Source organism: Octodon degus, unplaced genomic scaffold (assembly GCF_000260255.1).
Source record: "Octodon degus isolate 3935 unplaced genomic scaffold, OctDeg1.0 scaffold00011, whole genome shotgun sequence".
NCBI lineage: Eukaryota > Metazoa > Chordata > Mammalia > Rodentia > Octodontidae > Octodon > Octodon degus.
The window spans coordinates 9,525,423-9,536,272 of record NW_004524587.1 but is presented as its reverse complement, the minus strand read 5'-3'; the positions used below and the strand labels follow the sequence as shown (position 1 = coordinate 9,536,272).

At 39.4% G+C, this 10,850-nt stretch overlaps 1 protein-coding gene across 1 annotated transcript in view; it reads right to left on the bottom strand.

Moving 5' to 3' along the window:
• Positions 1–10,850, bottom strand: part of Ist1 (IST1, ESCRT-III associated factor) — a 57,078-nt gene that overhangs the window by 21,857 nt on the left and 24,371 nt on the right. The window contains exons 2-7 of the mRNA XM_023709330.1: positions 7,580–7,682; positions 6,568–6,748; positions 5,911–5,998; positions 1,972–2,055; positions 1,109–1,219; positions 2–207 (exon numbers count right to left, since the gene is read on the bottom strand). Coding sequence (XP_023565098.1) covers positions 2–207; positions 1,109–1,219; positions 1,972–2,055; positions 5,911–5,998; positions 6,568–6,748; positions 7,580–7,667 — 758 coding nt within the window. The 5' untranslated portion in view covers positions 7,668–7,682. The remainder of the gene's footprint in view (position 1; positions 208–1,108; positions 1,220–1,971; positions 2,056–5,910; positions 5,999–6,567; positions 6,749–7,579; positions 7,683–10,850) is intronic.

Genomic DNA, 10,850 nt, shown 5'->3' with positions numbered 1-10,850 from the left:
TGGTCCCTTTGGCAATGGATATGAGAAAGGAGTATTTGGAGATGGCATGGGCATAGGCATGGGCATAGGCATTGGCACTGTTCCATCAGGCCCACCAACAGGTGCTGCGAACCCACCACCGCCGCCTCTACCAGGGCCACCTTTCTTCACATCATCTGTAAATCCAACATCAATGAGATCTGTTTCTACCCCAGGAGGAGCTTCTGCCTGAGAAAAACAGAGAAACCTCTATCATTAATCCATTATCCCAGGTTTCCTAGAGCAGAGTAAAGTTTACTGCACAGTGCTCTTAGGACTAATACCTGCAGGGAAAGCAAAGGAAGGGTGGCAGGTGGACAGTGATGGAAAAGATCACATCAGACTGCAATGCAATCATGAGAGGACTCTGCCAACTCCCCAGGGAGCCCTGGAGCGGCAATAGATCTATAAAGACGTCCCCTAATGGAAGTAAATAAAGTCTTCAAAGTCTGGCAATGACCAGTCACTAGACACAGACTTCTTCTGGGAAAGATTTTGGTACTTTTCAGGAGGGCCTCTGAAATAACTACGTAAGAGATGACAGTCATTGACATTTTGAAAGCTAAGATAATAAATTGCTTCTGTCTTGATGTTTGTCTAGGGGTGAGGTGGAGAATATGAGCAGCACACCAAAGCATCTAATACACCCCATCAACCTTATGTGCTGGATGGTTACTACCTGCCTAATGACCCTAAGAAACAAACTGTCCTGAAAGCCTATGTATATTCTCAGCTTTCTGGCCTGAGGTGGGCAAAATAAATGAACTGTTTAGGTCTTGCAGTACTTCTCATTACTTATAGGGGGATCTGCAATTCCCTCAAGTTCACTAGAAAGTAGCAATAACGCCATCTTACATTTATATAACAAAACTTGAAACTTCTCAAAGTACTTTCAGTCACTCACCTGATCTGATCCTCAACTACCTCAGGAGATACACAGCTGTAGTTATTCTTACCCAAATAGGCACGAACAAAGGCTTAAAATTTACACATACCAACTTAAGTTAGTGCAAAGACTATGGTTTTGTTTTTGTTTTTTCAAAATCTTATCAAGAGACTCATTTTCCTTTGTGTTCTAGGATAAACTTACCATAACCACAGAGTCAGGCTCATATGGTACATTGTAATTCTTGGCAATTTCAATCAGGTATCTCTCCACGAGGATTTTGGGTGGGGCTTCCACACTGAGTTTATGCATTAGCTGTAAGTGAAAGACCGAGGGTTTAGATAGACCTATCTATTCCAACCAACCCAATTCTAACCTGTCTCTTTTTAAACTCAGTTCCTCTTTTTTTTTTTTTTTTTTTTGCGGAACCGGGGATTGAACTCAGATCCTGGCGTTTGCCCGTCAAGCGCTTATCCTACTGAGCCATCTCCCCAGCCCCTCAGTTCCTCTATAAGTAAAATTGAGAAAGAGGATCAGAGCAGTTACAGCATTCTTTTTTCCAGAATCACAGGTACAATATGACTCAATTTTTCACATTCTCTGGTTATAATATACTGATAAAAGACTAACACCATGGACTTCAACATTTGTATCCAACCCTCTCCCCACTTTATACCTTTACAGCTCACAAGGGCACAAAGGGGAGGAGAAGTCAGCAATCACAGAGTGTTATGTTCTGAGAGTGCAGGAGAAATGATTCCACTGCCACCTATGCAGGCTTCATTCTCAACCTTACTATGAAATACACAGCCCTTGATTAACTCAGCTATTCAGTGGTACTAGAATCACTGTAGGCAAAAAAGCAAACTGCTCCCACTCAGGCACAATGGCACATGTGTGTAATCCTTAGTATGTGTGAGATTAGAAAGGCCAGCCTGGGTAATTTAGCAAGATGTGGGTTCAACACAGGGAGAGGGGAGGGGTGGCACACATGGATGGATGGATGGATGCAGACACAGAATAAGACACTCACACACCACTTCACATTTACCAAGTATGTTCATTACCCTGTCATTAACAGTTCCAATCTGGTTGGTCCTACATAACTTGCCATATTCTTTGCTATACTTGGCACAGAGTTGATCAGCAACCTATAGAGAAGAAAGAATAGTAAATAAAAACTATTCCTATACACTGCTTCAAGTTTCCACGTGCCAATATCAAAAACATGCTTCATTACATAATTCCCAAAAATGAGGTCTATAAAACCTTAATTCATTAATTAGTACAACTTAATTTATTATCCAATGAACAGCAACCAAATGCCAAACACTACTAAAAGCATATTCATATGCACTATAAATACAACAGTGAACAAAAACACTTCAAATTTGTGTCTTAAAATCTCTTAGCAAAACAGTAATCAAGCACAGACAGTATATAACTATAACTGTGCTAAGTGCTACAAAGGGAAAGTATACTACATTATTAGCCTACAATAGGATTGTTAGATCTGACCAGAATAGTTAGGTGAGCCTGCCTGAGCGATGTGAAGCTTTATCAAGATTGAAGAAGGACTAGAAGTTGACTAAGGAGAGAAGAGCACTCAAGGAAAAGAGGACAGCACATGCAAAGGCCTCCTGTAGATAAAACACGGTAGATGAAAATGAGTATGGTAAGAGATGAAGACAGACAAGTGAAGCTCAGCACTCTGGAAGCTGAGTCAGGAGGATCACTACAAATTTAAAACCAGCCTGGGCTACATACATAGTGAGTTCAAGGCCAGTCTGAACTACATGAGACCCTGTCTCAAAAAAAAAGAGATCCAGACAATGCAAGGTCAATCATGACACCATATTTTGTTTCTATTACAAGAACCAAAGATAGGGGCCCAGGACATAGCTCAGAAACATGATGCCTGCCTGGCAAGAGCAAGGTCCTGAGTAGATTTCCAGCACCAAAGATCAATCAATCAAAAAAAAAAAAAAAAGCTACTAAAGTGCTTTAAAGCAGGGCGTAGTGATTGGCTTATATCTGTGAATAAAATTCATAGGTAATTCTGATGGCATGAACAGACGAACAAAGTTGAAGTAAATATAGGGAGAATGAAGCTGTAAGAATTTAGGAAGGAGATAATGACACTGTATGGCACCCAAATCCCAGGAGCAGAGCTTCTCACTATGTAATATGTGGACTATCACAAGTCCCAAGTACTACAAATTTTCATTTGTTATTTGACTTTTTTTGTGTGTGTGTTATACACAGGGTTTAAATATTTTTATTACATTAATCTATCATTCTTTATGACTTTTAGGTTCTATAACATATTTAGACCTTTTGCAGTAAGAGAGTGATTTCAAATGAGTATGGGGAAACTAAATAAATCTGTAGAAGAAATCATTGTCTTTCCTTCCTCTCATGAAATCTGGTACCTGCCTTGTCCTTTTTATTTCATCAGAAGATAGGAGAGGTTACCAGGATTCTAGAGTCCACACACAGAAGAGAGCAGGGATATGTACTGGTAACAGAAGAACTAAGTATTAGTCTTCTATCTATCAGCGAGGCTTTTGGCTTCCTGCTCCAATTGGGTCCTCTTATAGGTAGAAAACAGGAAGGGATCTTCTCTGGAGAAAATAATCAAGCCAAAACTAGTTTCTCAGTCTGGAATCCTCCCTGGAAAGAACTTTGAAGATTGTCTAAAACCAGTGAGACAGCTCAGTGGCATAAGTGCCTATCTGACAAGCCCAAGGTCCTGAGTTTAACCTCCATACCAAACAAACAAACAAACAACAACAAAAAACCAGATCATCTAACAATGAGTGTAGCAGGGAATAAACTCTACCCATGTACATAAAAGGTTCCAATCAGCTTTTTTTTTTTTTTTTCTTTTTCTTTTTTGCGGTACCAGGGATTGAACTCAAGACCCTGCATTTGCCAAGCAAGCACTTATTCTACTGCGCTATCTCCCAGGCCCTCCAATCAGCTTTCAATGTTGTAATCTTAAGTACAAACCGAGAGTCAAAGATCACCAAACCTATGGAAAAGCTTCTAATCAGAGAACATTTTAGAAGACTTTAAAGAAATATGACTCAAAGAAGAAAAGTTAAAAAGAATGCATGATCAATACCAAACAGAAGGTCTAGGGAGATAGCTCAGTGGTCTAAGCGCCTGTCTGGCAAATGCAAGGATCCGGGTTTGATCCCTAGTACTGCCATGCTGTGCTGGCCCCGAAACTGGGCATGGTGGTGCACGTCCATAATCCCAGCGCTGGGGAAGCTGATACAAGAGGATCACTATGCGTCTGAGTTGTGTAGCGAGTCTGAGCTGCGTAATAAGACCCTGCACCAAATAATAAGTAGCAGGGGGTTTTATTTTTTTTTTTCTTCTTCTTCTGTATTTACTACAGGATCTACAGGGTCTCATTATGTAAATTGGACTCAGTGATTCTCCTGTTTTCAGCCTCCAAAGTGCTGGGATTACAGTGCACCACCACACCCAGTCTCAGTCACCATCTCAGTATGCCCTTTGGGCAGGGCCAGCATGACACACAAGAGATCGAACCCTGGCCACTGTGCTCTAAGCAGGGGCTTTAGTCCACTGAGCTATCAGGCCAGCCCCCAAATAATAAATAAATAAAAGATTTAAGAAAAAACAAAAAAACAGAAGACACTGTAGATACAAAAGACAAGGAAATCTCAGATGAGTTATGAAATTAAAAGACAATATCCTAGACAAAACAAAAAGGTGAAAATGTAAATTAGAAACCAACTCAACTGAATCTGTATCATTGCAGTAAGTACCTTATCTGTATTTGATAAAACTTTTTTTTTTTGGTGGAACCGGGGATTGAACTCAGGCCCTTGCGCTTGCCAGGGAAGCACTTATTCCACTGAGCCATCTCCCCAGCCCCTGATAAACCTTTTTTTAAAAAAAAAATCTTTTATTTATTTGTTTGTTTGGCACAGGGTCTCGCTATGCAGTTTGGACTCATGGTGATCCTCCTATAACCCCAGCTTCCCCAATGCTGGGATTACAGGTGTGCACCACCATGCCCAATTCTGGTGGCCAGCATGGCAAGTGGTACTGTAGACCAAACCCAGGTCCTTGCACCTGCAAGGCGGGCGCTTAGACCATTGAGCTACCTCCCCAGCCCCTGATAAACAGTTTTTAACATTTGTCTCTTCTTTTACTCTAATTAAGAGTGTGGCTGGTGGCATTATTTGCTCACCACTGTTCTAACATAGCTTAGAAAGTATTCACATGGCTTGTAATATATGTCCAATATTTATGGGCTAATGAAGCAAAAGTACCTTAGTTGTAAGTCAACTTTACTGGTTACAGTTATATATGAGGCGTTCTAGGGGCTAGAAGTGTTGCTCAGTGTTCCCTAGCATATGTAAGGCCCTGGGACTGACAGTATTACAAGAAACAAAAATTTTTGCGTTTTTTGCGGAACTGGGGATTGAACTCAGGCCCTTGCGCTTGCCTGGGATGTGTTTATTCCACTGAGCCATCTCCCCGGCCCAAGAAACAAAAGTTTTTAAATATTTTTCTCTGTATAAGGTTAAAAAATTATAGCAAAAGTAATTTAAGGAGGCCTGCCCTTTAGCTCAGTTGTTTAAGTGCCTACTTAAACAAAGCAGTCAGGCTCAGGATGCTGGGGTTCGAACCCAGATACTCACTCCAACCCATAAATACCCTGAAAGCATTTGAGGCCGCCAAAAAAAAAGTAATTTAAAAGACAAAATTGAAGGAAAGAATAAAAGACACTTAAAACTATGCTCCTTAAAATTATTCAAATTTAAAAAAAAATCAAATTTGCTTTACAAAACACTATTTGTCTCTATAACATAAGGCCTGAAAAGGAAAAAAAATTCATAAAGTTTGTCTCAAAAGCAGCATCAGGATACAAAAACCCTGTTCAAACCAGCAGAAGTGACTCACATTCATAAACCCTCCTAACACAAGGAAAAACTACTGAGATCAGTGACTGAGGCTGTACTCACTATTTTTAATTCGGCAACTTCTGACTGGAGTCGAGGAGCAGCCCATATCAGTGTAGACACAGATTCAGCCAGTCCAGAATCTAGCTCTCTAATAAGGGAAAAAAATTAATGTAATAATTCTTTTAAACAAACCAATGTAATACTAGCTATTTCTATCTTTCTTCCCTGTTGGGCTATTTTATAATTCACTAAAGTCTGAAGATAAGTCTAGACCTCTAAGCCATTTCTCACACTAAGAAATCCAATAGCCAGGAAACAGTTAAACCAAGATTCAAAATTAGGCCTCTTGATTTCAGATTATTTCCTTTTCAACAGATTCCTATATTGAGAACATACCTTCAAATAACTATTTGGAAAAAAGACACTTGGGGATGCTGGGCGTGGTAGTGCATGCCTGCAATCCCAGCACTTGGGAGGCTGAGGCAGGAGGGTGGTTGGCAGTTCAAGGTCAGCCTGGCCTATAAAGTGAGCTCTAGGCCATCCTGAACTGCACAATGAGACCCTGTTTCAAAAAAGACCAAAAAAAAAAAAAAAAAAAGATACTCAGGGATGACAAATAGTCCCTTCCCGCTACATGTACAAGGGGAATAAAAGACTAATACTACTCTATTCTCAAATTTCAGATGTGATTTAAGTCTATGAATCAAAATATCTTACTTCATAGACTGAATGAGGCCAAACCGAGCCAGCAGCAGGTCGCAGTACAGTTCCAGGATCTCCATGGCCTCCACAAGGTAGTCTTCGCGGATGATGTGCTCCACACGGATCCGTGCTCGTTCATCCTTCCCAGCAGCCAGATAATCAGCAATCTCCTTCCTTGCTTTCTGAGCCAGTTCCGCTAAAGCACAAATCCCCTTCTAGTCACATACCATCAGGGTACTGGGACCTGGCTTCTGAGTAGACCTCTACCCCAACTGAACTGGGTATTTGTACTATATCCTAAGTTAGAGAGGGTGATCCTTTTAGAGTGTTTAGTGATACAGTTCACTATAGCACATGGGCCACAGGTTTGCCACCACTGTCCTAGCTTATATTGCCTTTGTTAATCTACTTCCATTTCACCCACTCCCAAGTCAATTATTCTAGAGTTGTTACTGTGCATGAGAACATAGTATTTAGCCTGACATTTCCAACTCAGGAGTCATACTACTATTCTACAGCAACAAAATACAGTTATGCCTAGGTATTCAAAAGGGATTGATTCCAGGACACCCCACACACACCAAAATCCAAAGATGCTCAAGCCCCTTTAAATGTCATAGTATTTGCATATTAACTATGCATATCCTGTATACTTTAAGTCATCTCTAGGTTATTTATAATCATTAGCAGAATGTATAAATGTGTTGTAATAAATTGTTTAGGAACAGCAAAATAAAATCTGTACATATTACAAATGTAATTTTTACCTAAATATTTCTGAACAGTAAATAGTTGGGTGAATTCAAATGTAGGACCCATGAATGTTTAAAGTGCACACAATGTTTCTTTCTCAACAAAACGCAATCTAGTCTAACTTTGTCAAAAAGACAGAAATATATCTAAAGCTCAAAAAGACATGATGGCCCTGAAACAACACAACACTGGTCCAGAAGACTCAGAAATGAGGTGCTGGTACATGGTGATGTATTTTGGGAAAGAAATGAGAAAGGAATCATGCACTACTCACTTTTTTTTTTCTCCAGTAGTTTGAGACGGTTTATGACTAATCTCAAATTGACTCGTAAACGCTCAGCTTTAAATCCAGAGCCCAGCATGCTGTGCTGTTCCTCCTGAAAAAAGAACCAGTGCAGTGACTGTTTGCAGTCAAAATTAGCTTAAGAACACCATTTAAGCCAGGTGTGGTGGTGCATGCCTGTTAACCCCAGCACTCAAGAGGCTGAGGTAGGAGAATTGCACTAGTTTGAAGCCAGCCTGAGTTACATAAATGAGTTCAAAACCAGTCTGAATTATTCAGCAAGACCTTGTCTCAAAAAAATAAAACCAAAAGAAGACAAAGAAAAAAACACTGTAGATCTGACACTAAAGTAGCAGTCTTGCACTTCTTTCATCTTTTTGGTGAAGGGCCTTGAACTTAGGCCGGACTCAAGCTCTACCACAGGGCCACACCCCCAGCCCTAGTGTTTTTCTAATACAGAAAAATGATTATGAGCTATATAATGTTTTATTAAGTATCATTTTGGCTGCTGTGTAATGAACTGACTGGAAAAGGACAATGTAGAGAACAGGAAAATCAATGAGAAGTCTACTGCTACAATCCAGGTAAGACAGGGAAATAACTTAAGACCAGGGTAGGCAGCAAAGGAGGCAACTGCAATTGGAATACATTTAAAAGGCAGCGCTCCAAAAATCTGATGCAAGGTGAAATGGCCATTTAGGTAGTGGCAGCAGGATGGGATGATAAAAAGACAGGAAAGCAGAAAGGCCTTGTATTTCTATAAACTCTTAGCAAGGGTGACCATAAAAAGATAATCAAGTTTAGACCCAAATTTAAAAATACCTTCATCATCTTAATTCCTGCAAGTCTGCTACTAAATATCTGCCTTTGGGAAAATATTGGTGCTGAGTATCTTAGAAATGCCATTAACAGCCACTCACATGCAAAGTGAAAAGTCCAAGAAAAAAGTGCTACTGTCTTCAAAAGGAACTTATATTCTATGCGGAGGCGGAAGAGGAGGTTAAGAAAATTTGGCAATTGTAATGCTATTTAGTAAGGACTATAGTTCTAGAGTTTCTCAATCAAAAATGATTTTTGTCCTCGAGGGGACACTTGGCGATGACTGGATACATTCTGGGTTTTCATGAGTAGAGAAAATGCTACTGATAACTGGTGGGTAGAGACCTGGGATGCTATTAAACATTCAGGACTGTGTGCCTACAACAAAAGCTTACCCGCCTAGAACTGAGAAACCTAGAGAAATGAGCTAAAATGCAGAGAGGTTATTTATGAAAGGCTTTCTAGGAGGAGGCAAGGCTTACACTGAGTCATGAAAAACAAGTTGTCTGTGAAGAATAAGTGGGAACATTTCAAGCAGACTAAGTGGTGTGCACACATCCCAGGTACCAGAGACAACAAAGAGCTTTGCAAAAGCTGCAAATTCAGTACAGCTGAAGCATGGGTTAACTACCATTTATGCTGTAAGTATATGTCTCTTAATCTTAACTTCAGAATTTCAACTATTATTTGTCAGATGTCAAGCACCACAGCAGGTTCTGCTAGATCTAAACACTATTTCTGTTCTCAAGGTAGTCATATCCAGAGACAGAGAAGCAGGAAGACAAGTAGAAAAATAGTAACCACTACTATCATGTACTCTACCAGGCTTCTGCCCAAGATCAGCCAGCAACTGGTGGTAGAGCTAAGAATAAAACCTAAGTTATCTGAAATCAAAACCCACGTAAACAGTATTTATCATATAATACTACATCACTTTTGGCATGGTAAAAGACAGAAAACTTATTTTTTTTTTTAACTCCTAACAGAGATTTACTCAATTCCTATTACAATGTAACAGCCACTCAAGGTGTACGGCTAAGGGAAAAAATGGTTGCTAGAGAGAGCTCAGTGGCTTAAGAGCCTGCCTGGCAAACACAGGTCCTGAGTTCAACAGCTGGTACCAAAAAAGGAAAAAAACAAACAAACAAACAAGGTATTCCCTCAGGGAGTTTACACTCAGAGAAACGTTAACTACAGTACTACAGTTAGTACCACAAAGAAATGGTGTTCTGAAGCTTATTACAAAGTATGTGACCACCTGACTATCTTCATGGAAACTGTCTCAAAGTTAAAGATAACAAATTTGTCGATCTAATCAAAGTCACAAGTTATGACAGAAATATGTCAACATTTCTTTTTTTTTTTTTTTTTTTTAAGTGACCTTTTCCAGTTCTACACTCAGGGCCTTCACACTGAGCAATCCTCACCATCTATTCTGTTTTTTATTTTGAAACAGGATCTTACTAAGTCATCTAGACTGGACTCAAACTTACTATTCTACTCCCTCAGCCCTCCAGAGTGCTGAGATTACCAGTTTGTATCACAGTTGGTTTTCCATGTGATTCTTTTTTATTTTTTAATTGGACAAAGAAAATTACTTTTTTTTTTTTACTTTTAATACAATTTTCCATAAAACAGAAAGTGGAATGCTTTAACATTTTTTTATTTTTACACTTGAAAAAATATTTTCCATGTGATTCTTAAGTAGCCCACGTTGGCACAAGTAAGTTCCAGTTCCATGATGTTAATTTTTTGTTTGTTTATTTGCTTTCTTGTTTTATTGAGGCAGAGTCGTACTATGTATTTCAGGCTGAACTTAAACTCATTTTGTAAAAAATAAGTAAATAAATAAATACACTCATTTTGTAGCCTAGCTAGTCTTGAACTCAAGGCAAATCATTCTGCCTTAGCCTCCTGAGCACTAGGGTTACTGGTGTGCACACCACAATTTCCAGTTGATGTGTCAGTTCTTTAAAATGAAACTATAGTCATGTCTATATTTTAAATATTTTTCAAGGGGCATGCGAGATAGCTCAGTGGTCCAAAGCACCTGCTTAGGCAAGCTTAGACAAAAGCACCGGGACCACGGTTCGATCCCCGGCACACATGCCACACTAGCCTGCCCACAGGGTGGGCGGAGCCAGCCACAAAAATAAAATTACCTTATATTAAAAAAATAAATATTTTTCAAGAGGTTTTTTTCCCCATAATTTTACTGATAAATAGCAATGAGACAGTTTCAAATCAAACTGGTAGGACAGTTTCAATAATTAACACATTGCATACATTCCTCCCAGCAGTTAATTGCTGTACAAGATGCGGACTTGATATCCTATTTACAAACACCATTAGAACAAATCCTTCTATTCATTAAGAGAATGTCACTATATATCTATCCTAACCACTTTGAATACACAGATACAAAATGGACATTCATCTGTAT